Source organism: Peromyscus eremicus, chromosome 22 (assembly GCF_949786415.1).
Source record: "Peromyscus eremicus chromosome 22, PerEre_H2_v1, whole genome shotgun sequence".
Taxonomy (NCBI): domain Eukaryota; kingdom Metazoa; phylum Chordata; class Mammalia; order Rodentia; family Cricetidae; genus Peromyscus; species Peromyscus eremicus.
The window spans coordinates 22,033,194-22,060,460 of NC_081437.1; the positions used below are offsets into that span (position 1 = coordinate 22,033,194).

Here is a 27,267-nt window from a genome sequence, read left to right on the forward strand (position 1 = left end):
GCGGCGGCAGCGGCAGCGCACGCCTTTAATCCTAGCACTTGGGAAGCACAGGCAGGTGGATCTCTGTGAGTTCGAGGCCAGTCTGGTCTCCAAAGCGAGTTCCAGGAAAGGCGCCAAGCTACACAGAGAAACCCTGTCTCGAAAAACCAAAAAAAGAAGACATAAGTAAAATAGCATACTGTAGACTATTGTTTTTCCTCCCTGGGAGCTGTGGTTTGCCACTGTTTTCTGTAACAGCACAGAGCGCTGTACTAAATAATACTAGCCCAGAAAAATATCACAACTTCAAAACCAAATATGGATTCTACTGAATGCATATTGCTTTCAGACCACTACATAGTTCAAAAATTATAAACTGAGCCATTATAAGATGGAGACAGTCTTTACATAAAAATCTGTCCACAGCATTGTAAATTATACTACAATAAAAAGATAATTACGGCAAGCTTTTGCCTTTAAAGATCTCACCATTTGGTTAAGGAAAGAGACATATATAAAGATGTAAAAACTAAAAATAGCACAAAAGAGATTCTAGAGAAACACGTGAGCAGAGTACAGGCCTGGAGCGAAGGTGGTGCAGGGCTGCCTGGGAGTTTAGAGTATATGAGGAAACCCATATGGAAGAAGGCTGGAAGATGAGGGGATCAGAGCTGTGAGCACAGGCACTGAGAGCCGGAGCAGAGGGGACATTTCCATTGTTCAATATGCTACCTCACTGACTGTCCCTTCCTAGCAAGTCCGTTTAGCAGAGGGGAGTCCAACCCTGTCTTCAAAGATGAAGTTCAGAGAGATTATGCAGTCTGCCCAAGGCTACAGAGCTTATAGGATTAAACTCTGTGGTCGGAACCGGGGCATGCATAACCCTGAGCCTGTGCCCGCTCACTTTGGGGTATTGTACTTGTTGAGGGCAGAAGTGGCTGGACTGACATCAGCAAGAAGCACTGTGGTAGGAAAAGCCCTGGCTTTTCAGTGCCAGGAAGTATCTGTCCTTTCTTAATGCACATGCTTAGAGCAGGCTCTTAACAGGCAGTGTAAACAGCTGATCTCACTCAAAGGGCTTTGGGACTGTTCTAAACCATGAGAGTGTTTATGTCGTGGGCAGAGCTCCCCAGTGAATTATAGCCTTTTACGTACTGTGTACAGTATCTTCACAGGATACAGAAACGGGGCATGCAAGGAATGTTTCAGCCAGTCTTTCTTTTTGTTTGACATTTTCCTCCATGCCTTCCCACGAGTTTTCAGACAGTACCACAGGACAATTCTTGCTTATGTTTACCCATTACCTGGCCTTTGATACAGCCCCACACAATTACTCAGTTTAGTTAAAGAATGGGGCCTTTAAATGATTTCTTCTAGCTAGCACGAGCTGCTGGCTGTCTCTCTTATTACATCTAAAATGGATTCATCTTCACTGAAGTAGAAGGCAGATTTCTTTAACACGACTTCAGATGTTTTCTTTAGACTGGTGTTAACATAAAGCAAATGTGTCTTGAAAGTCTGAACCAATCTGTTAAGACAAACAGGCTTCACTTACGATATTCCTACACTGAAATCACAGGCTTGTGGTCTACAGCTCCTAAAAGATTCAATCCTTACATGCTAAAATGCCTGCTTAAGAAGTACACACACGCACACCAAGACAGCTTTGCCATGGAAACCACAAAGACATGTCTGGTTCTGACTCCGGAGCTCATACCACAAATAATGGCCCATCTTCTAAGGGCAGATCCTGTATACACAGGGAAAGACCAGATAAGTAAACAACTCCAAGACTTCAAACAGAAACCTTGCTTTCTATCTGCTTTGTTCTGTTCATTTCAACATAGGTCTTAATAGTTGTTGCTAGTTAATTTGCATGATTATTTTTTCCTGAAATATAATTTCAGGCTTCAGTATACTGGACAGAAAGGGAAAAGGCACACACGTTGCAGATCACAACTCTGGGTTGCACATAGGATTTTGGGTGGTTGGAGTGCTGGAGAAGGGCACTCAGAGTAGAACACTGAGCCTCCCATGCATGAAGGTTTTCTACTAGAGGATGCTGGGAGATGATAGGATGTTCCCCTGGGAAGGAAATCTGTATCAGGAAATGGGAGGTAAGAACAAGGAGTCTTAATAATCAACACGTCTCTAGGCCTGGAAGACCAGCTTCTGTTAGCAGGTACCTGCAAACTGTCAGAAATTTGGTATGATTCATCTTGCTGGGCTCCAGGAGGGCATGGATAGTTTCCAGTTGGCTTATCATGCCATCCTCAACACAGCACACAGTACCTGGATCAGGGTAGATGCTTAATGAATACTGGATGAGCAAATGAAGAAGATGCTTACTAGACAGTTTTCATTTCTATGATTCTTTGGCTCTGCACATCCTTCAGCTGGGATCACAGGTGAGTGCATATGGCTGTTCAGAGTGATAAAGTACTAACCACACGTCACACCGTGATTTATTTTTTTGGGAACTACCACTTCAATCTATTGCTTCTTCAGGAGCAATTCTAGGAGGCAACGGCCTACAGACTGCTGTTGTAGACAACGAAGTCTTATCTCCCAAAAGCAATCAGCATGTTTCCGTATCAACTGGATCCTTGTGACTGAAGTGACAGCCCTCCCCACTCAACGGCGAAGGCCAGCTGACCTCAGCCTCCCCTGAGCGCTGCTTCCACAGCGGTGTCAGCAGACAGATTCAACGAGTCTGTGTGTCTGAGTATATAACCAAGACACACCCATGCAACACACAGGAGACACGTGACACAATTCAAGAGATGCAGCCTCCCCTGAAAAAGTAGCTACTGAATCCATATGCGGACGACTCGATAGGAATTCTGTTTATCAACATTTGAAATCTACCTTTTAAAACATATACAAGTAGCTGCCAATGTTTTTATTATTGATATTATTCATCTACAACTCAACTTGCTATTTAGTATTTCTCTAATCCAAATAGAAAGGTAGAGTGCTTATATGTCCTACAATCAATTTACCAGAAAAAGCCACTCATGGTCAGTCTTAGCGATCAACAGAAACAGGACGAGGGGACATCAGACCCAAGTCAGCTTCCCTTTGAGGAGGTGACAGAAGAGATTGCTGTTTAAGTCTAAGGCTGGAGACAATTCTGAGTTCTGATATTCTCTCTTGTGATGACTACCTCTGTCTCTGTGGCATGAAGGCAGCATGGATAAGTGAAAAAGTGGGGCTGCTATGTTTTAATCACACTTTAAAAAAACAAGCTCTGGGCAGGATTTAGCCTAGGAGCAGTGTCTAGTCAACCCTGGACTGTATACACACACGGATCTCTGAAAAAAGAACATTGGGTCCACTTACTTCGCTCTCTTGGCCATTTCATTTCCATCCCATCTGGGGCTGTATGGGTAATTTTTTTGTGCTTGGGAGTAAAGTTGTCCGCTGTTGGTAAAATGATAGACGGACTGAAACGTGAGCGTTGGCTGGTCTCGAGGAAAAAACAGGGGCAGGTCAACTGGAAACACAGAAACAGGAAAAGAAAGTTAGAATTAAACAGTTAAGAAGTTAAGTTAAACAGTTCAAAGTTAAGATTCTTTTTTTTTGGGCTAAATCAGAATGTTGGGTACATGAAGGTTGGAAACAAAAATACTGCTTGAGGTTTAGATCAAAGCTATGGAGTGAGGGACCAAGGAATGTAGGGCATCGTCCCTGCCTCCAGGAGTGTAAAATCTAGTTGGAGGCAGATCATACACGAAGTCCAGTGTCATCACCCTGAAGCATGCTGTGAAAGTGCTGATAGACCACCACAGAATGCATGTGGAAAGCATAACCAGGATGGCATCCCACACTGTCGGACGTCCTGGCCCTGGCCTTGTCCATCAGCCAGTGCAGAGCCAGCCACATAACTGTGTTAAGTTTCGATTATGCCATAGCTCTTCAAGGGTGGGACAGTGTCTTCCTTGTCTGTAATTTGATGGGGGAGGGCAGGATAGAGGATGGTTTTCAAGAACAAATTTGGAAAAGGGACAAAGAAGGCCTTCAGTAATCTCTCTACTTTATAGGATGAGCCAACTAGACTACCAGAAAAATAAAATTATCATTCTGCTTCCAATCAAGCAGCGAATCTCCACACTCAGCATTTTCCATTTTCCCCACATGTTACCACATATATTTATATCTCCTAAATCAGAGGGAGCTCCTTAATGGGCCAGAACAGGGACAAATCTGAACACAGTCTATGCCCTGCTGGTGCAGCAGGGCTCAGTCTAAACCTCCTGCTAACGGGTAGTCTGTGCTTTATCGCTTCATTTCGGGGTTAAGTCAACTCTTAGAAATAAAATCACTTTTCAGTTTTAGTGGAGGCCAACCATCCCTGGAAACAGACTGTTTTAACATTCTTTGAGGTAGACAGTATTTGTGTAAATCTTACCACTTCTAGGACAGAGAAGAGGTACATTAACAAATGCAGTAACGATATGTATAGAATTTTCTAGCTTTGCCAAGGAAGACTGACGTACTTTGTTACCTAAAACTTCATGGAGGGGACACTAACTTGAACAAGTGAGTGAACTAGAAAGTGCATGGAGTTGATCACTCTTGTACAGACAGGCAGCCACAGGAGACAGAGCTGGAGCCACGGTTCAAATCTTTGGTTCCTGTGACACTGCCTCCCCTCTGCACTGAAGAAAGCTCCTAGAAGCTGCTTATAACTGTGCTGCAGTTACAATGTGGTAATCCCCAGCCTCCACTGTAAGAAGGAACGAGGATGAAAACTTTAGCTGTACAAGATACATATATTAAAGGAACATGGACTGGACGGTGTGGAATTTATCACTCCCTCGGGGTTGGTAATGCTGAACGTAACAAGTACCTTCTCCATATGTGACTTCTTGAAGGAAATGTTAGGTTCAGGGTGAGACAAAAAAAAAAACCCACAAAAACAAAAACAAAAACCCAACAGCGACAACAGCAGCAGCAGCAACAACAACAAAACCCCAAATTAAACCCCTGCCATTGGGAGGGCCTCTCAGACTTCTGAGTGCACTCAACTGATGCCTGACTCAGAGACACAGGGAATTTCTACTGGTGACTCACATCACGACCCAAGAGAAGGGGCAAGATTGAGAATGTCCACTTTTTAGTCACATTTCTCTGTGTCACAATAAGACAGTCTCCATACATGCCTATTTTTTTCAAAGCAGAGATTTTATAACACACAGAACAATGGAAGTATGAAAAGACCTATCCGAAGGACAAATATCTCAATTCAGAAAACCCCTTCGGGTTCGTTCACGTAACAAAGCTCGGTCTGTAACATCCCCAGTTACTCTGGACAAATACTGCTTTCTCACCTTCTTGTATTCTTTCTGAGACTCATTTAATTTCCTCTGATTATGGTTTTAGAAATAAATGCCTGTTCATGTAGACTTTCCTTTGATTTCAATTGCAATCGCTATATTACATTCGAGTTTTTTAAATAGAAAACAACATTCAGATTAAGTTCCAAAGCAATCATTAATAACAGAAAAGTATTTAATATGCTATCTTACCTATGAAAAACAATAATTTCAAGTAACAGAATTCAGTGCAGCCATAAAAAACAGCCACCACTCAGTACCAGAAGCAGTGTAGATACTGCTATAGGCTATGTGACTTTCAAGCTACTAGCTTTTGGGAGCTTTAGGATACATTTTTCTAAAAACAAAGAAATTTTTAGTGTACATGTGTGCATGTGTGTGTGTGCTTGTGCGTGTACGTGTATGCGTGTATGTGTGTGTGTGTAGGTGCATATGTGTGTCAGTGCTCGTGAAGGTCAAAAGACTACTTCAGGTATCATCCTTAGGAACGCCATCCACCTCTTTTGAGAAAGGGTCTCTCAAGTGGCCTGGAACTCACCAGTTAGACTAGACTAGCTGGCCAGTAGGCCCTGAGGCTCCTCATGTCTCTGCCTCCCCAGTGCTGGGATTCTAAGCACATGCCACCATCTCAACTTTTTATATGGCTCCAGCTCAGGTCTTCTTGCAAGTCCTTCACAGACTAAGCCATTCTCCTAGTTCCCCCCAAAGGGAAACTTTTCCAGGACCGGGGATAGTGCTTTGGCTGGGCTTAGGCCATCCTTTGGCCCCAGACTCCAGGCATGCATCACTGCATCTGGCTGGAATGCCTTCTACTTTTTTCCATTGTTTTGTAGAAGAAATAAATCACTGGATTAGTTTTTTGGTATGTTGAGAAATCTTTTTCACCTAGTTTTGAACTATCTTCTTTAACTCAGATGCTCATTAGTAGCAGAAACAATAAAACCATAAATATCTACTCACTCACGCAAGTAAGAGACCTAATTTTTGTTTTTTTGTTTTTTTGTTTTTTGAGACAGGGTTTCTCTGTGTAGCTTTGGAGCCTTTCCTGGAACTCACTCTGTAGCCCAGGCTGGCCTCGAACTCACAGAGATCCGCCTGCCTCTGCCTCCCGAGTGCTGGGATTAAAGGCATGCGCCACCACCGTCCTGCTCTAATTTTTGTTTTCATTTAAGTACCAGCAAGCTGCATGCTGATGGACACCACGACCGCCGCCTCGCCCCCTCCCCCCCCCCCCCCGCCCCCACAAAGCATTTATTACACGTTTCTTTCTCTATGGAGATCTGTCTAACAGTGTGTCGCTGTAGCCAGTGGTCAGGTCTGAACACTTCTGTGTGCATACAGCAACTGGATTACTAGATGAACAGGAACTATCAAAGGATTTCGGAGATAAAAGAGTTAGTCTATATGGTAATTCATATATGAGAACATAAACATTTAAAGCTATAGATACCTTGCTCGAGTAAGTTAGATCCTATTTAAAATAGTCTGTAGTTACAAGGGTGGCTTCTCTAAAAACTACTCGATGCCTAAAATGATGTAATAACCGAAATAGCTCAGAAACACTTTGCATTTTCTTATAAGATCTGAATGGTACAAATTAGTCAGAAGTTAGCAAAAACAAAAACCTGTTTTCCTTATCTCCAAATGTTTCTGTTACTTAACTTTTACTTAAAGGTTAACTGATGACAATAATGACTTCAAACAGCTAACTTGTTCTGAGGGAAGCTCATAGATCTAAGCAATTTCGTCTCGTAGTTGGGCGGCAGCAAACAGAACACTAACCATTTGCCTTCTTGGACATCCGATGCCCAGAGCAACATCATCCACTTCGTACTGTCAGTATTATTTTGAAAACTGCTCCCTAGTTCCTTCTTCCTGTGAGTTTTCGTCAGCTTTCTGTGATAGAAGGGATGCCCTTCACCAGCTCAGTGCATTTGAACAGCTCTGAAGGTTCTTTCTTCAGAACTTGTTCAAACAAACCACAGCAAACACTTCTATACTACACCAACTGGGCCATTCTCGGGCCTAGTCCACAGGGCTTTGGCCACTGGAGAGAGGACAGGAATGATGAAGCCTCAGTCCAGACAGCTGCTGTGACAGGTTCTGGTGGTCACTGGCACGGAGTTAATGGACCAACCAGGCGGCAGCATGAAAGGAATCTGAATGCAGATAAAGCATGCTGCCTCTCTCCACACCACTCTAAGGCGCAGTGTGCGACCACGCTCGCCTTCCTTAGGAGCCTGGCTTGCCTGTCCCCAAACACTCATCATTTCACCTAAGAAGACTCCAGGAAAGGGTATCTCAGATACAAAGCTCTGTAGGAAGATCTCATTTCTTCAAACATACCAACCTGGAAAAATAGCCCTAGGACAGCGAAAAGAAACTCCATCCCTTGCACTGGATACGCAGGTAGGGCAGCCTGACTGACTCTCAATATTTTAGGTGTAGTTCTAACAATTCTGGTTATAGGATTTTTCATCCTCAGAAATAAAACATCATAATTACAGCAAGATCGTAACAGAGCGCTTTAGCAGCAGGTATTGATGATTGCAGTCTGGCTTGGAGAAAAGGACAGTATAACAAATAATAAATGAGCCGGGCAGCGGTGGCGCACGCCTTTGATCCCAGCACTGAGAGACAGAGGCAGGGGGATCTCTGTGAGTTTGAGGCCAGCCTGGGCTATGGAGTTTGAGTTCCAGGAAAGGCGCAAAGCTACACTGAGAAACCCTGTCTCGAAAAACTAAAAAAACAAACAAACAAACAAAAAACCCAAATAATAAATGAAAGCTATTAGGAGGGGATCCTAGTCTGAGGCCACTTAGAATAGGAGCAAAGAACGCTATTACCTCCAAGTCATCCCTTAGACTATCAGTCAGGAACACCCTCACCCAAGTCTTGACAAAGATGTAACTACCCTGGGTTGCTTAGCTCACAGCCTTTCTCTATTTTTTTCCCCCTTGAGTAGAGCTCCCTTCTTGTATGCAGTGTGCAAGGGCTTGAGTCTCTTAGACTCCTAGAAGCCAAGTCATGTGATTGTTGCTGGTGGTGCCGGGGATTAGAACCCGAGCCTCACACACGTTAGACAAGCACTCTACAAGTGAGCTATACTCCCCCAAAGCATGGAAATGTGACTCACTGTTGCCAGCGGGATCTGACAGGAAGCTGGCAAGGGCTTTTCTGAGAAATATTTTCCTCTCTGGTTAGGGACATGTGGAGGCAGAAGTCCCCACTTCATTCTAGCTTTTGATCCTACTCTGTGAAGCCCTGAGGCTTGGAGCTGTGGCCCCCGGCTAATGCCTGTGAGGAGGTCAGCTTGGTAGCATTGAGACACTGCCTTTATCGTCTCTGGGGTTTCTTGTTTTCTGAGGCGATTACAAGTCTTTACTATTTTAACCTCACTTGATCTGGTTTTCTCATATTTAGAGTCAAAGCCATCCAAGGAAACATTGTTTCTTGGAGCTTCTCTGTTCAAGAAGGAAGGGAAACGGAATAATACTTCAGAAACATCTTCATCAAGTATGGTTAAAAAACATTCAAGAGACATAAATAGGAAAGTCTTAGCTGTCTGGAAAATTTGGTTTTGTGGGACAGTTCAATCCTTGAAAATGCCAAACAAATGAGGGGTTAACCATAATTGCTTCCCTGGGAGTCACATCATCAAATATTTTCACCATTATTCACAAGCCATTATTTCATTTCTTCAGGCCTTACAAACTATAACCCCCTGCTTGCCCCCATGTTCTCGGATGAGCAGGGAAGGTCCTCACCACCCCAGTTACCGGTGGTTAGGGTGCGGTTCCCAGTGCTGGGTTCTCAGTTCCTTCAAGTGGCTTTATGAGATAGTTTTAACCCCGTGTTAACCCTCCAGTGATGACAGTCTCACTGTGCACTTCTACTGGCCACGGAGCCCAGGCTGACCTTGAACTTACAGCAGTCCTCTTCTTCTGCGTCCCAAGTGCTAGGAATACAAGAGTAAGCTATTACACCCGGTTTGAAGTTGGCTCTTAACCACAGTTTGTGCACGTCTCATTCTTAGGCTCTTCTCCAGTCATTGTGGAAAGACTGCCATGGAGCTACCATCCACCTCCATCTTGTTAACAAGTACAAAACCTTGGAGACACATGGACTCCAACCCCCGGAACACTAAACATGATCTAACCACACTGCTCGTTTCTGAGAAATACAAAAGTAGTTAGCCTTCTCTAAGGTGTCTCCCTGGTTATCACTGCCTTTAAGGGAAAGTTAGTAGCTAGATTTTGTTAAATCAGTTGTACTTTTTACTGACTTTAAATGTTCACTCTGTGTGTGTGTGTGTGTGTGTGTGTGTGTGTGTGATTTGATGGTGTAAACAGGTTACCTTTGTGGTTTGAATATTACCAAACTCAAGTGCAAAGCTTGCTCAAAGGTGCTGCTTATCCCATTTTGAAGAGACAGACTTATACTCCCTTGCTATCAGATAAAAATGGCCCACAATTTATTAGTGATGTCACAGGCAAAATACTTCACTTCTCACTTGCAAAGTAAGAGTAATAAATACTTCCTCATTGTGGTTGTTGAAAGGGTTAAACAAAAACCAGGCATGTAGTAAATAAATGGTTATTCCTCACTCTTACTCCATTTTTTCCTATTTTTTTCATCTAGCTTTATAGTGTTCCACACTATTGGAATTTCTCATGATTATAGTGTAAACCTTCAGATGCTTACATTTTAATTATCTTGATGGAAATCGTTCTCAACTTTGTAAACATTCTCACATCTCAATAAATACACTGAAATAAATTTAGTCTTGTTATTGTATTATACAAAATGCCTCAAGGGTTAAGGAAGACCTTGCTTGCTATTTCACAAATGCTTGCTACCTAGTGGCCCCTGCTCTCCACACTGCTGTGAAGAGCAATGTGGCATGCTGAGGTCTCCAGGGCCATTGGGTGTGAGCCAATATTCACCCATTACTACAGATTCTCTCCTTTATTTATGGGTCCATTTTCTAGCCAAGCCTTTTCTAAAGCCAATTCAGTCCCAGGATCAACTCTTTCCTTCTGTACATAGGTAAGGTGGGGCTAACACCTATCACTGGGCAGATACGGAGGAAACAGGAGCTCTGCTGCTGTCTACTCAAGTAGCTAATCATGAAGAGCCAAGGTCCTCTCACCTGCCCACTTAAACAAACTTAAAGCAGATCTATTAATACTGAACTTTTCTTCCCATGAGAACAGAAATTTCCAACTGTAAGTCAACAATGACACACTATGGAACTTGATACTGTGCACACCCTACACATTTTTATGCCTCCTCAGGCAGAAATTACTACGGATGTCTGGAGGATCCTTTAGGATAGGGACTGAGGATTAGTTATTTTATGTTCTTAGCAGTTAGCACAGGTGTGTGATAGATGAGAGATACTCAATACTTGCTTATTGAATGAAAAGAACTACTGGGTTCACATAAAATCAGACAATACCCAGCAGTTGTCCAAGGCACGGAACACCAAGTTTCCACTCACTAATGCTGGAATATAAAGCCTCCGACACAACGAAAGATGATATACATACTCCACAACTCAGCAAGTCCACCCAAGAAACTGCATTAGAATCTGATAGGTGTCTGCTTGTCATCGCATCATTGATGATGATGATACCATCTTAAATGTAGACCAAGAGGAGACTGGATAAATACAGTGATGTAATCTTTCCACAGAGTACTGGACAGCAGTTTAAAAGGGGTGAACAAGGGCTTCATAATGTGAACATGCACAAAGTTCAGGGACAAAACTCAGTGAGCAAAGCAAGCTAAAAATGAATATGTTAACACATATTTATGAAATTCAAAACATGCACACACTCTCTGCTTATGAGTGTCTTATGTAGTAAAGCATACAAATATGCACAAAGCAGACAAGCACTAGCTAAAGGGCAGTGGTTACTGTGGGGAGTTAAAGAGAACATGAGAGATGTGGGGTGATGGGGGACAACCACTGTGCCATTTCTTCTAAAAATCCAGAAGCAGTTACAGCACTATATCAATGTTTAACTAAGATGATACATGTGTATATGTTTCTATACCCTTCATATAAGTGCAAACGCTACATAATAATTTGTAAAAGCTTTAAGGAGCAAGAAATTCACTCTTTCTTGGTGCTAAGGATTGAGCCCAGGGTCTTACTCATGATCAGCATGTACTCTGCCACTGATCTGTACCACGGGCTAGGATATCAACATTCACAGAAGCAGAAAACAATCAGTGTAATTCCACTTATACGAAGTTCAAAATCTGTAAAAAAAAGATATACTGCATATTGTGTTGATGTGAGTGTTATAGTGTTTATGGATACAGAGTTGATATGGTAACTACAGGAACAGTTAACATAAAGTTCAGGTTGGCAGCTGTTGCCGGGACAGGCAACACAGGCCTTCAAAGGTGTTGGCACTGTTCCTGCCAGCTTTTACTACTCTTTAAAGTGTCCAAGTAGGTTTTCATAAAGCCAAAGGCTTAGCAAAGCTCAACAGTTTTCAGGAAATAAAACAAACCCAAAGCTGGGAGACTATGGGGAAGAATGAGGGTGCCCATGAGTGTGCCCAGGGTCTGCAAAGATCTGAGGAAGGGAAGGAACCCCTGAACTCACATGAGGCACACAGGGTGGCAGAGGGGAACTCCGCCTGAGGTCAGAATTCTGCAGAGGAGATGGACTTTGAGCTGCTTGGAGAAGGTTAACTATGAATCAGAATTGGAGTCTGGAGCCATTCTATAGAAAGAGAAGTCAATCAGACGCCCACAGCTAGCTGCAGAAGGAGAACAGGTCTCTACCCTTTGGCCAGAGAAGCCCTAACTTGTTCTAGTTCATCCATCTTACTTCTGTTCACCACTTTACTGCCCTTAATGTTCACAGATGGAAAGCAGTGATGGAAAGCTGAGGGAAGCAGATCTGACCCCAGCAGGCTCACAGGCCAAGCGGCTCTTCCCTCACAGGCTTTCTTGTTCTTCTGAATCCATCCAGTTTCACTCTCATCCAGCCTCAGGGTGTCAAGAAATGTTCTCGGTTCTAGAACTTGGCAAGCTTCCAACCTGTGCTCCCAAGCAGGGCTCCCTCATTCAGGCTCTCGCGAGGTTTAGAGAACACCGGGCTGAGGCTGGGACCAAGAGTCCTGAACTGGGAACCCTTCCTGGGACTGACTGCTCTCCTGTCTCCTTTCAGGTATCACTCCCACAGTGACCACGTTCCCTGGTCCAGGCGCCATGCTAGAACTGAGGGTCCATGCTTTGCAGAGGCTGGCTGTGTGCTGAAATCTGCCTCTTCCGCTGGCAGTGCCATGTGGGGGCTACATCCACCTGGACCCTGGCTTCCCTGATGCTCTGACACCCCCATTTCCACCATCTTTCTGCTTCCCCCCAAGACACTGCTCAAGTCCCATTGCCTCCATCTTCTGGGGTCTGGACTCTTCTCTTCTCAGCTGTGCTGCTGGAGTGCCGACTGTAGTACTCACCCCACTCAGGGCTGGCCACGCAGAGGTGGTCAGGGTACACTCAGTGATTGACTGGCACAGAACACCACAGTGAGGAAATGTTCACTGCACTAGACACGGAGGAAGGAAGCATACTCTTTTGAGATGCAGAAAGAAATAAAGCAAAGGAGAGTGCCATAAATAGCATTTAGTACTGTTTTAAGTTCTATTTAAAAAAGAATTTAGTCACAATAAACAAATTCCTGGCTTGGGAGTATTAAAAAAGAAAGCTGGCTAAATTAGGGAAGCATTTGATTAAAAGAATCCTTAAATAAATTAAAATATATTCAAATGCAAGAATCCCTGGCACTTAAAAGCTGGGCAAAGTCTCTAAAACATCATAAGCTTTTGATTTAAAAGTATTCATGGACAAGGTACTAAATGTAGCTGATTAGAAGGAAGAGGATCAATGCAGTGTTTCTGGTTCCAAAGAGGGACTGACATTGACCAGCTTCTATTACAGGCTTAAAAACTTGAACTAGCTACATACAAATTCACAAACACTGTGATGGCCCCATTTGAAGGATGACTAATGCGGATTTATGAAGACAATAAAATTCCTCAAGCTAAACTAGTCTTTTGTTTTGTTTTGTTTTTCTAGACAGGGTTTCTCTGTGTAGCCCTGGCTGCTTAGAACTCTGTAGACCAGGCTGGCCTTGAACTCAGAGATCCACCTGCCTCTATCTCCTGAGTGCTGGGATTAAAGGAGTGTGCCACCACTGCCCAGCTAGTTTTTTTTTTTTCTTTTTAATGATGTAGTTATAACCTTTATAGAATAGAGAAGGCAACACGTAGCCAGTGAGGCCCACTCCCCAAGCATCTCCCGTGAAGCGGCTTGAGGGAAGCCATCTTGATTAAGCTGGGTCTTCCTCCTCACTGTACCAGCTCCTGTGAGCTCCACCACCTGAGGCTGGGAGGAGTGATGGGCACAGCAGAAGTGGTCCCATCGGTGTCACGGGTAGAAAGGCACAGTGCCCAGGGGCTTCTAGGAGGAACATTAGATAAGACGGCTTTGCGCAGGGAGCGGGGGATCGGACGACAGTCAGGTTTCTAGCAGCGTGTTAGAGGGACAGGGCTGCGCTGGGAAGGGAGGGATGGAAGCAGGAAGGCCAGGCAGAGGGAAGAGCCTGGAATGGTCAGAGTGGAGGATGAGAGTACCGGGGGACCATGGCAGATGTATTACAGGTGTGTGGTAGGTTAGAACACTGGGTAGAGGGGCGCTGATAAAATGTGGAGTGCTTTGAACATAGAACACAGGACTGTGGACATTTTCTATGTAGAGGACGTCTCCCATGCCACTCACTACAGTAAGTGAGGTTGTAGCCAGCTCAGTATGAATCCTTCAGGGTGGAGAACACTTTGGAGAGGAAAACTAAACAAATCAGTTGAGTTCTGAGTTGTTACTGGAGGGGCTTTTCTGAAAGGAGGGGGATGCTCCAGAGGAGTGTGTTCTGCGGAGGGTGACCTGGATTCCATTAGCAGTTAAGCAGCACTTGCATATTAACTGACCTCTCGGAGTCTCTTTTCCCACACCATAAATCTGGAAAAATTCTAGCCCGAGGGATGAAAATAAAGCCCCGTGCACCTTTGCTGCCTTTACTGGCACATAGCAAGTACTGGAGGAAAAAGGATGGAAGGTTCAGGAATGTGAGAAGAGCATGGTATACTGGAAAGAATACTGTCTTTGGAATGTGACAGATCTGGGCTTGATCCCCGCTCTGCCAATTACAACCTGGGTGACCTCAGGCAATCTACCAAATTCTCTGAGTGTGAGTTTCCTCATCTTTAAAATGGGAAAATATCTACCTTGCAAGACTCTGGGTGATTTCATGATCTAATGAGTATGTATATAGAATGTTTGGCACACAGCAAACGTTCATAAGTTATCATTATTATTATTCATTTTTCTCTAGAAATAATTTAAAAAGTAAATCAGAATCGGTATTTTTTTTTCTAACTTGACAGAAAACACAGCCCACATAACAAAAGCAACCTTCACTATTATTTTTCCCGATTAAGCTTTCAACTCAGTTTGTGCCCATATTTATTTGAGGATAACTCAGGAGCCCTCAGAAATCTTCATTAAAAAAATCCTACAATTTTCTCCATTCAAATAAAAAACTTATGGGTCCAGATAATCTCAGGCCAAATGGTGTCATGCAGCAAAGGCTTCCCAAACCAGAAGGCAGCCGAACAGGCGGAAGCTTGACGAGAACTCGGCCAGTCTCTCTGAGCTTTCATAATGCAACATTCTCCCCATTCTCAGAGGTGTTTCCTGTGAGGAAAAGCGTTCCCTTTGTTTGTGAGTGGGTAGTCTTGATCTTGAGGAAAACAAAGAGTCTGCAGGAATATAATCAGTCTTTGCACATCTAAGGATTACCTATTTGGTTGTGAATTACTCAGGGCTGGAGATTGTCTTAATGGTACTTAGTTATTTTGGCCAGCTCCTTTGGTCATTATTTCTATGTAATTCGGCGGGAGGATGGATATGAATTAATGTTCTTCTCTGATAGAAACCCCAATTAGAATTTCATTTGAGATAACGTATGGCTGCTCCTAAAATGAGATTTTTGAGCTGTCTCATTATTCTCCTACCTATCTTTAATGAAGGAGAATAAACTCTGTCAACCTAAGGTGATTCTGTTGAGGCAAGCTCGGGGCTTCCACACGCGGCTCGACTTGCATGTCAGATCTGAAGAAGGAGGTTCTCTCCATCGGGGCCTTGGCTCAGTATCACCCTCCAGAAAGAAAGGCACATTCGCCCTCAGCAAACCATCCTGGTAACCGGGGATTTGCTTCAAGTCCCACAACCGTGTGTGTGTGTGTGTGTGTGTGTGTGTGTGTGTGTATGTGTGTGTGTGTGTGTGTGGGTGTACATGTGTGTGTGTGTACATGTGTGTGTGTGTATGTGTACGTGTGTGTGTGTGTGTGTGTGTGTGTGTATGTCTGTCTGTGTGTCTGTGTGTGTGTGTGTGGTGTTGTCCCTGATAAAAATATAAATAACTTCACATTTACTTCTCTCGTAACCCTAGATGATTCAATTCAGAATTATAAATCAAATTCTGATAGTAGGCCCTTTCGTCATGGCATGGCCAGTAAGGTGTGTTAGCCTCTAACCTAGTGCCAGAGAGTGCTGTTCTTGGCTTGGAACTCCTAATTCCTGGCTCTGAAGTATTAGATTATTGCCCTGGAGTTCAGCTGTAGAGTGACTGGACTGCTAAGGATTTGGGAAGTAACCCCAGGGGGCTGATTAAAAAGCATAAGAGTCAGGCGGGGCCCTTCGAGTAAGTAACACAGACATGGGGACGTCTCTTTATCTCTCCCTGTTCACTGTCTTCTGACAGTTGTGCTGACAGGGTCTCATTTTCCTCAGAGGTTTCTCTGCCTTGTCACATCAGAGGACATACTCAATGGCAGGTCAGCAAGAGCTCGGCAGTTACCAACTGACACGTGAAAAACTTGTGCTGTGTGGCCTGCCTCAACTGCCCGAGCAGCCACAGAGAAGATGCCAGGGTCCTTTCCTGAGACCCACGGTGGCAGGCCACTGACCACACGTAAGCCTCCCTGAAGAAACAAAGCAGCTACAGCACAGTGGCAGTTTTCACAGCATGACGGGATTCTCCATGAACCCAAATCTGAAAATCCCTTAGAACAGACATACGGCACGATAGGCTTTTGTTTTGTTTGTTCTGATACATACTTTTTAAAGCACGAAGAAAATGCAGGCCATCAACCCCGAGTGAATGCCTGCAGTGTACTGCATGCTTTCTGCCCTGGGGTCCTCTCTCTCCTCCTTTCTACTCGAGAGTCAGCCTGCCTCTGGGGCCAGCCAGAGAAGCAGCTGAGAGAGAGAAGACAAGACGACCAGCAGACATCAGTCTTCTGGGTCTGCAGCCTACATGTCTTCCAGCACGGGTTCTACCAACCTGACCTGCTGCTGGCTTCTGATGCTCCTTGGGCAGTTTGACTGGGTTACCATCTCAGTCAGGGGCGGCTACAGGCAAGCATTTGCTGGCCCTGCCTGGAGAAAACCTAACAGTCTGGGTTGACATTCTGTCAGAATGGACAGGGAAGAGGGAGATAATGTGCTTGTCTTTCAGACAAATTAAGCTCAAGGGTACAATGTTCTTAGGCCTGAATTTTTGTTTTTGATGTTTCAATTTCCTTGCTTGCTCCTTTTGATGGGGAAAACACTTTATGGCCCTGCCTATGGAGCTTTAATGGCATGTGACACTGTCACTCACCCCTGTCCTCCCATGGTTTCCGCAATACCACTGACCTGCTACTTCTCTTCCTTTCCAATTTTAACCCCCTCATCCCTCCATCAACTCACTAGTCTCAGTCTCCAAGCTCAGTCAAGGGACTTGTTAACTCTGTGAGGCCCAATAATTCCTCTTCCAGGTAGTCCACCCATCAATGAAGACCCTCTGATAACTTCAAAATGTCCACCTCCTTTCTGACTGCTCACCTACGCTCCAGCCTGCTAATTCCAGAGGCTTGGAGAATGTCACAATACAGGCTCTATGCTTAAATATAGCCTTCCAGCCTGGCACACAACCCCACTCACAGAACACTACCTCGGGAACAGATAGTACCTCATTTCAATCAGGCAGAGCTACCTTGGATTCAAGCCTTTAGATGTGAAATCTAATGGTCCCGATGCCGTCAGAGCATTCCGGCATCCGTGGGGGAAAGAGTTCTTCCTGCCTCTTCTAAGTTCACTGAACATCAGACTCAATCTAAGATTCCAGCCAAACACAAAACCTGGTCATCTCTGGCCCCCTTCACTCTGCCATTTCCGCCCTGGTGAGGCTGCCATCCTATCGAGGACTGCCTGCAAGAACACCGTCCTTCACATTGACTTCCACCCTGGATCAGAGAAATGAGAGCGTACAATCAAACACCACTGTCAGCCTACATTAGACAGCTGGATATACTTTTGAACATACTTGCAGGTTTTTGCCAGAGCAACTGCCAAGGCCTCCCACACCCACCATTCAAGTCGGCTCCAAACAACATACTAATCAATGTTCATATGGAATAAATCAATAAGCGTTCTCTGCTCCTGGGAGCTGGCTTTTTATTTGACCTATACACAGATGTCAACTTAATGACTGCCCTACCCCTTGTTCTGGCCCACGGTGCTAGCTACAGTCTCTCTGATAAAAACAATACTTGTGTGCAGCTAAGGGCAGCTCTGTGAGGCTTGGTGAGTCTTCTGTTAGCCTATAACCCATCAAGCTCGGGCTAAACTTTGGCTTGGAAGACCGAAGAGGTCTGGATTCAGAAAGGGAAGTTCAAGTATACGGAGTATTTAAGGGTTAATGAAAAGAATCAGATTAGAAATAGAAAAGACACTCAAGTTCCCAAGGACTTTGACGTGGACCTGGTCATATCTCCAACAGTCTTGAGGGCAGACTCAACAGCTAAGTCCTTTTCAATGTGCCCACCGCCGCCACTGCTCTTACGCCGGCAAGGCCCTCCTGCCCCATTGGCCCTGACCCCTCACCAACACACACTGTGATGAAGATCTCGGATGCCAGAGGCCAAATGCCTCCTTTTAGATTTATTATTAATCGGCTCATGGAAAAACTGGTTTGGCTCTTTGTTCGGCTTGCTAAGTCATTCCTCAAGCTTAGTTCACAGAAAAATCAAACAGAGATCTGCAAAGTAGTGCAGGAGCAGGTGCTGGAATGAGTCAGGAGAGAATGTTGGGCTTCTAAGACATTTCCATTTGGAAGTTTGTCTTCTTGGCACAAAATGGCCTATTGGGCAAAGAACTGCCCTTGTTGAGTCCTGGATCTAGAGCACTGGTTCTCAACCTTCCTAAGGCTGCTACCCTTTAATACAGTTCCTTGTGTTGCAGGGTGACCCCAACCATAAAATTATTTTCATTACTACTTCATAACTATAATTTCGCAACTGCTATGAATCATAATGTAAATATCTGTGTTTCCTGATGGTCTTAGGCAACCTCTGTGAAAGGGTCGTTCAACCCCCAAAGGGTCACGACTCACAGGTTCAGAAAGTGCAAATCCCACCCCCAGCATCTAAACATCTGTGTGAATTTGGTGCAAGTATAGTTTAATATTTGTATAAACTAAAGAGCTGTTGGCTTGAAGCTCTAAGAATGTGACCAAGGCTTTTCAGCTAGCACAAAATGAACTTTGGGATTTCAACTATTTAAAACTCAGTTTTAGCCAAGTCTGGTGGTGCAGGCCTGTAATTCCAGCACTTGGGAGGTGTAGGCTGAAGGATCAGGAATTTAAGGTCAGCCTGGGCTGTAAAAGTCAGTTCTAGGCCAGCCTATGCTACATGAAACTATCTCAGAAAGCAACCAACCAACCAAACAAACATGAATTATACAAAACAAAAAACTATACTCAGTTGTAGTTTCTGTGAGAACAGGACCTGGTACACTCTATAAGCATATTTAGACAGGAAAAGGTGAGTTTGTGGTTTATTTAAAAGCCCAAGTTGCCTGCTTGCCTGTTTAACTCTGGGCTATGGGCAGGGGAATTCAAGGGAAAGCAAAAAGTAAATTGCTTGAGCTGGCCATTGAGGAGTCAGGGACAATCACAACACAGTAGCCCTGTGGGGACTACTAACAGGAGACACACTAAATGCTCCTGGGGTTCCGAGGCAGAGAGAGGGACCAGCTAGAGCTCCTCCATCCTCAAATGTGTTTCCTTTACTTAGAAGATAAAGTGTAGATGGAGGGGCTCGTGGTCCGCTATGACCAAATCTCAGGTCCAAAGATGACTCTATTCTTTGCCTCCCAAGTGGCCTCCTCCATGGGCAGTGACAGAGGGGAGACACACTGCTTAGTGGTTCCCAGGGGTCGCTGAGGGCAGGCCTGTGGTGGTACTAGCTACGTTTTACTCCTCCGTGTTCTCAGGAGCGGCTACACTCTGTGCTGAGAAACGTCAACTGCCACCTCACTGGTTCTTCCTCCTTGAGTTGGATGACAATTTCATTGTCCAAACTTGCCTCCTTGGCCATCACCCCTACCAGCGACCACCTATTCCCTCTTCCTTAATGCTCTCCACTCATAAAAGAGGACTTTCAACAAACCCTAGAACCTGCTCACACTTGACTTCTGTCTATCCACATGCCTTGGCGGCCCTTACAACCATCACCATAGTGATGCTTTTCCTTGTCCTTCCCAATCCTCTCCCCTCCCTTCTGGATGTCCCTCTCCTGGTTCACCTTACCCCTCTGCCGCTTAGCATCTTCCAGCAGTAATCTTCTCTTGCCCTTCATCAGCTGTTGGCCAGACCACTGGCCCCAAGCCCTCCACTGCCATCACTAAGTGGGTTACAAAGCATTTGTCCCATCTATTTTCTGCTACATACTGAACATCTGCACTTCTCACACAAACACCCCAGACTCAACACATGCAAACTCATTGGCATTCTCCTGACTTCTGCTCCTCTGTTTCAGTTTCCACTCTCTCCTCATCTAGCCAGAATTACACAGCCATCTGCGAGTCCTCCCTCTCCTTCACCCTCCAAGTCTGAGTGCTCACTAAGGCCCGATTCTCTTCTGATGTATTTCTAGACTCCGTCCTTTCCTCTCCCGACTCCCACAGTTTTAGTACCTCACAGTCTCTTGCCTGAACTAGTTACCAAAGTCGGGTTTCTACCCCCGGTTTCTCTTCCCACTTGCATTCTCCTCCCCTCTGCCATCATACTTGGGAGTCAGAGATAATGCCACATCCATGTTTAACATTCCTCCAGGCCTTTCCATCAGGAAGATGACATATTTTCAACAACTGACGCACACGGTTCTTCCTAATCAGGCAAATTCCTTTTCTCTCTCATTTGCCCAGGACTCTCTTCACTCGTGTATCCTGAAAAGTCACTTTTATGAATTATTTCCACCATCAGAATATACTACACCAGTCCTGCGCATGCTGTGCTATTCTCTTCCCCCGTCACCTACTTTAATCTACACAGGAAGCACAAGCTCAGAGCCTTGCCCTAAGACTTTCAGAAGAGGCTTGGCATGCCTGTGTTACAGCAGTTCACAAATACATCTGCATACTTGCATGTCTGACTCTCCCACCCAGGGACAAATGCTGTGCACCTAGCCACTTCTGTAGCTCTGGGCCTAGACCAGGGCTGGGTTCACGGTATTTGTTTCAATATTTGCTGAGGTGACGTAAACATACACAGGGCTTCTCTTGACGATAGGACTTTAGCCTATGCATGCTCTACTGTTCCTGGTAATAGTACTACTGATACAGCAAGTTTGGAGCAAAGCAGACAGATGGTCACAGAGGCAACTGCTAAGTGTCAGAAATGGTTGAAAGTGGCTGCGGATGGGCAGACACAGGGAGGACGCTAGTGCTTTTCATTGGTGGCTTTCTCAAGTACTTGCTTTTGCAGTCATGCTGATGTTTCCTTGATAAATACAGTGAAACTCATCGTTGGCTATGAACAATCAAATGGCAGGTCTGCAAACTGAAAAGGACCACTTTCTGCACATATGAACGGACAGGTTACACTCTTATCTCCGAATAAACTGCGCTGTTTATGTGTCAATGACAACAGGGAGCTCAGTGTGTGAGGCTATCCCTGGAGGGCCACTGGACCAGCAAAGCTCAGTGTCGATCTGAGAACAGAGTGGAAGCCCTGTTGGACAAATGTGCACTTGCCTTGACCAAGGCTGCTTATCTATAGAGAGAGATCCGTGTGCATGGGTACTTGTGGGTTTTTGTTTTAAAGCATGGGAAAACACTTTAAAGCCAGGTGTGATGGCATGTGCTGCTCAGACCTGAACTTAAGGGGTAAAGGCAAAAGAATCAGGACTTCAAGTTGGGCTATACAGCAAATTCAAAGCCCTTCTGGGGTACAAGAGACTCTGTTAAATATTATTTTATTTCTTGTAAACTCTGAGCATAGGTAAAATGTGGGATGGAGAAGGCTTTGGAAGCTTTTTCTTCCAGCTTTGAGAACTATTATTTTAATATTTTAGGCTGAGAGTTTCAAACCACCCTCCCCTGCCACCGCCCCCCCCACCCCCAATCCTGTTTAAAGGAAGTGGGCCTTCATGCTGGACTTGTGAATGGAGCCACGGTGAGACTGAGTTTCTATTGAAGCTGATTGAGTCCTTGGGTGAGAGGAGCCAGTGTGAGGAGGTGGTTCTGCAGTGTGCTGCGGCAGAAGGAAAAGACATTACCCAGCATGGATCATAAATAGATTCTTTGAAAGACAGAGATGAAGATCAATGAGCCCTTGCTCAAACACTGGATGGCTGCATGGTACGAAGGCCTAGTTTGCTTTGCTATGTAATTTCCTCACTACTTAACTACAAAAGCGGATCAGAATTGAATTCTGGTGCTCTGTCTAAATGGGAGCTGAGTCATGGGTACCTTGATGCTGTGTCTGCAGACTCAAGTGGATGACTCATGTCTGTAAAATTCTGAGAGAAAGTACCAACCGACCCCTTGCTGAGTCATCTTTCGCATGGATGCTGGGTTCATGAGCTCTGTAAACTATAATGAGCTATCTCGCCTTTTACCATCTCTTTATTCTTTTCTAAACAGTACAAATTACAGCTCTAAAAATAACCTCATCTACGCAAGTGAGTCACTTTGACCTAACAAGCTTCCACAAGTAGTTAGCCAGCTCCATTGTAATATTTACTTGTGAAGACACAAATCTTATTGTCATATTAGCCCCCATTTTTCTTTTCTTCTTCTGCCCCCAGCTCCTATAAGAATTTAGTAAACTGGGGGAAAGGAAGAAGGAAGAAGATGTCAGGGTAAGTGTTAAAGAAAATATGATGTACTCCTCAGGTGTGATGTGTTCAGGACGTGGAGAGGGCTTGGGGGAAGGAGTTCTTTGAAAGCTATCCCTAGGGTTGGGATGTAGTTCAGCTGGTAGAGAGCTTGCTTAGCATTTACAAGACCCTGGGTTCTGTGCTCAGCACTGCATGAACTTGGGTGTGGTAGTCTGATCAGAAGTTCAAGGTCATCCCAGGCTACACAGAGAGTTTGAGGCCAGCATGGGCTAGATCTCCTGTTACTAAGTAAGTAAATAAATAAATAAACAAAAAACCCAAACAAAATAAGTATAAGTAAGTAAATGAGTAAGAAAAGTTATTCCTAACAGCATATGAGAGCTAGAATTTTAATATTTTAGGATAAAGAATAACCAAAGCCTTCTCTTTGAGTAAGGAGAACAAATTGATGATGGAAAGACGGTTCTCTCTCAATAATTCTATTTTCTTAAAAATCCTGAACTGCAAATTTATGATTTTTTTTGACAATGGAGCCACGCCAATAAATTTGTATGTACTGAATGTTTATCTTTGATTTCTGAGAAGCCAATCCCATGCCACACCCTGAGTTCTAGAGCCATACCACTAAGCTTTGGCACTCCACCTATTCTCTGTGCTACGTTCCAACCCTCAGGCCTGACCACTGGCCTCCAGCTTGCTTGGTGAGATTGGCATTGCCAGCTCTTTATCAGCCCCACCCTAGGCCTATCCTGGTGAGACAAAAAGGACAATGAATTCAACCAGGGGCAAGAGCTGGCTCCCTCCAGGGAGCTTCTGTCTTCACAAACGAGGCAAAGATACTGAACCTTTACGCACCATTCACCTACACTCTGGCTTTGCTCAGGGAGACCAGGAAGGAAGAGCATCCCCACTTCCACTAGGCCTAGAAACTGCCACCAGGTCCCAGCCTCTCCTGTCAGAGAGCAGACCTCTTGTCCTCAGCCAGACAGTCATGTGAACAGTCTCCTAGGATGCTTAAGGAGAGGACGATGAAATCACTGATTGATCTGAAAAATTCCCCAGGAAATAGGCTACAAAGCCCATTGATGGCTCCAGGCAGGCAGAGGCTGAGTCACCCCAATCCTTCCTGACTCCCCTCCCCTTGACTTCTACTAAATAGGTCACTTGGATCACCTGGATCCTGCTCCTCATCCCCAGGAGGAGCTGCGCCCCCCCCCCCATCCCGAATCATGCCTACTGCTTCCTGTTTGGTCTAGTGTTTCCTGTGAGGACTTCGGTAACTAGCCTTAGCCTTGAGTCCCAGGAGGGCCTGTGCACTACCACGGGCCGCTCCATGGTCATGTCTCCCCTTGGGATCCCATGTACTCTGGATCCCTTCCAGGACACAGAGACCCTGGCTACCCTTGCGTTCCCACAAGTTAGATGACATGTAGACCTTGCAAGCTTCTCTTCTCACTGCAAAATGGGAGTGCCACCTACCTCTCAGGCTGTGACGAGGAAAAAGGACCCTGTCTGTCCAAGTACAAGGGGCTCCCGCTACCCAGTGGCTGCTGTGCCTCTGCTCAGGGCCTGCCACTGTGGGAGGCTCTGGTCCTAATGATGCCTTAGAATGTGATTCAGATGTGGGCTTGGACCTCAGGGAGCAAAGTACCTAACGAGGCCAAGTTCACGGGATAACAACATGTTAAAATTTCACCTTGTGCTCTTCAGAGCAGGTGAAAGATGTTCAGATCAGACAGCAAAACAGCAGCCAGGGTTTCAGAAATGGTACAAGAGAGATGAGGCCAAGGACAGACAGACAGAAAGGAGGGTCAGCAAACAGGTTCTTGTGAGTGGGAGAGAAGTTCTGCTAGCCAAGGGAGACTGTTCCCCGAGAGGCCAGGGGATATAAAAGCCGTGTCTCCATTGGTTGGATGTGGTATCTGGGCACAGGAGCCGGCCAGTGAAATACTCCAGAAGCGAGGTGACCTGACTTGACCTGGTATAACCAGGGAGGGAGCCAAGGGAGCGGCAAACTCAGAAGCAACTACCGCCTTGCATTGCTAAAGAACAGAACCTAATTTGCATTCATGTGATTAACTCTCATAGAGGCCCTGGAAGGCAGGCAGGAAAAGGAGCAATTCCATTTCACAGATGAAGAGACCAAGTCTCGAGGCCACTGTGTGGTGAGGGTGAGAACCTAACCCAGTTTTCCGGTGGTGAGATGAATGCCTTTTCTACCATTGGTACAGCTCTCAAACCAGCTGTGCATCTGACTTACGTTGGAAGCTGGTTTTGCGACCCACACGTTTGCCAACCTATCCTCCCCATCTCTTGGAGAGAGGCAAGGCGCAGGGGGGGCTGTGGTGGGAGGGTCAGCCTTTTAAGGCTCAGAGGCGCTTTTTTCCAGCTGGGGCGGGAAGGGCCAGGCTATGCTGCACTGCGGGAGTGGACAGAGATGACAGCAGGGGAATGGGATGCTGCCCCAGGGCTGGAACCACTAGAGCTGCCTGGAGCACATGCTCAGTTAAGGGGTTGGGTAAGAGCTCCTCCACCGGCACGTCTTCCCGGCTCTGTGTGCCTCTGCTAGCCCCTATCTTTTCTCAGCACCCAGAGCAAAGCAATTGTGTGGCTTTCTAGAAGACTGGCTAAGAGCATTATGGCTGTGAGGACGGCTTCCTGCAAAGAGAAGACTTCCAGTGACAAGGGCATTGTGCTCGCCTTGGTCTACATGAAGCCAGATGCTGCTGGGCCCGCCCTTTGCCTTACGGCCCGCCTCTCCTCTCTCACGGCTCTCTGCTTCCTCAGGTGGAAGGAAGATTCCTGATTCCCACATGACTGCAGGCTTCACAGACATCCATTCTAGACAGAAAACAGCTTGAGGGTTGGCACCATCCTGGATCACCTTGCACGCTTCACGTGAGAGAGAGGCTCCCTTCACTATTTGCTTACTTCAGTCAGCCATAAAGAATTTCTGTCCTGGTGCTGAAGAGATGGCCAGCAGTTAAAAAAGTTTATTCTCTTTTAGAAGACCAGAGCTCGGTTCCCAGCACCTCCATTAGGTGATCAGGTGGTTTACAACTGCCTGCAACTCTAGCTCCAAGGGAATCTGAAGCGCCCTCTTCTGGTTACACATACACACACACACACACACACACACACACACACACACACATACACACACACACCCCTTTAAAAAATAACCTCTACCTAATTCTTAGCTTTCTATCTATAGCACTGCCCTTTGGACCAAAGGCCACACCTTCTTTTGACTGTTCTGACCTAAGTTGAGGCTTCGATCCTTGACCTGAGCCAAGTGGCTTCCTCTTATTTCAGAGCCTTCATCTACATGATAAGTTGCCCTTTTTATTACTTCACGTTCAATCCTCCACTCTACTTTCCTTCTCCAAGCTACAAGCTGTAGTGGGTCCCGACTTCATGGCTATTTTCTCATGAGATAGTCAAGTCATTAAGTCCGATGTCTAAACCTCTAAGAAAAAGTTTGATGTTTCATTTGGCTTATATAGCTTTATCACGAATAAATGTTGGATCATTCATAGACTTTTGAATTAGTTTTGGGTACAGTGTGGCCACAGACCCCTACAGCTGTTCCTGGGAATACACTGGTCTAAATGCTGTAAATAGTTCTTTGTCTCTTGTTCATCAGGTCATGAAGCAGCGACCCTCCAGTGGGGTCTTTGTTTTGCTTTGAGACAGGGTCCTACTACGTAGCCTATCCATCTGCAATTTCAAAACCATGCCCCTGTGATGCTTCCCCAAAAGAACTTTCCAAATTCTCTATTAGACAAAATAACATTCCTGTTCCTTCTCTCTGCAGATGTCATTGCATCTATCATATCTGTATTTCTTTCTCTCTGCATCAACAGAAAGTTCATGTCCCTGAAAGCAGGAAGTAGGTGTAGAAAACTCCACCAAGTGCCCAGAGCTGACAGCAGGCTCGTACAAGACAGTTAACTGGTACTGATCAGCATAAGTGTTACAGCTAAGGGTGACTGCTGGGCTTCAGCATGTGTACATCCATGCAGTGAAATCCCAGGCCCTGCTTTTAGCATCTTATTTTAACTCCATGTGCAAAGCTGCTCAGTGTTGCCTCCTGTAGCTAACCCGTGTGGCTTTCCCTTTCATCTAATGGCTTCATAGGAGTGGGCTGGTGACAGACGCCTCTGTATTTATCTAAAATCCTTTACAAAACCAGGGGATTGTCTCTGGCTTGACATGTCTAAGGAACACTCACAGTGAAGGGCATGTGGGCTTGTGTTCTTTCCAGTGGGTTAATAAACTGATCCCTCCAAAATTAAAAACAAAACAAACCAGAAAACAAACAAAGCCAACAGTATTCGGCAACGATGATCAAGTCATGTTACTGCAGTTGGACGTGCCGTCATCCCTCCCAGGGCCTGTGTCATGAGGAGAAGAGGTCATGTTGGTTCAATACTTGGGTGGAGACGTTAAAGGAACAACTTCCCTAATGCAGCAGGAAGTTGCCCTGCTGGTAGGCAGGTGTTGGCTCTGGTCCAGCTCCAGGCCCAACCACACCAAGTGCATTAAAGCACCTTATATTTATCAAAATCTCCTCTGGGGATGATGGGTACGAATTCTCAGACCTTTACCTGCTGAAGATGTCCATGTGTATGCAGTAGCTGTCTCCCTTCATCTCCAACCACAAACATGTCAAACATTGTACGAGACCTAGCTGTGCCAAA

General features: G+C 45.3%; 1 protein-coding gene across 2 annotated transcripts in view; it reads right to left on the bottom strand.

Annotated features, from left to right (window-relative positions):
- The window catches only part of Babam2 (BRISC and BRCA1 A complex member 2), a 469,435-nt gene that overhangs the window by 25,032 nt on the left and 417,136 nt on the right, over positions 1-27,267 (bottom strand). For both annotated transcript variants that reach the window (XM_059248525.1, XM_059248524.1), the window contains exon 11: positions 3,322-3,475. In XM_059248525.1, the coding sequence (XP_059104508.1) occupies positions 3,322-3,475 (154 nt within the window). The remainder of the gene's footprint in view (positions 1-3,321; positions 3,476-27,267) is intronic.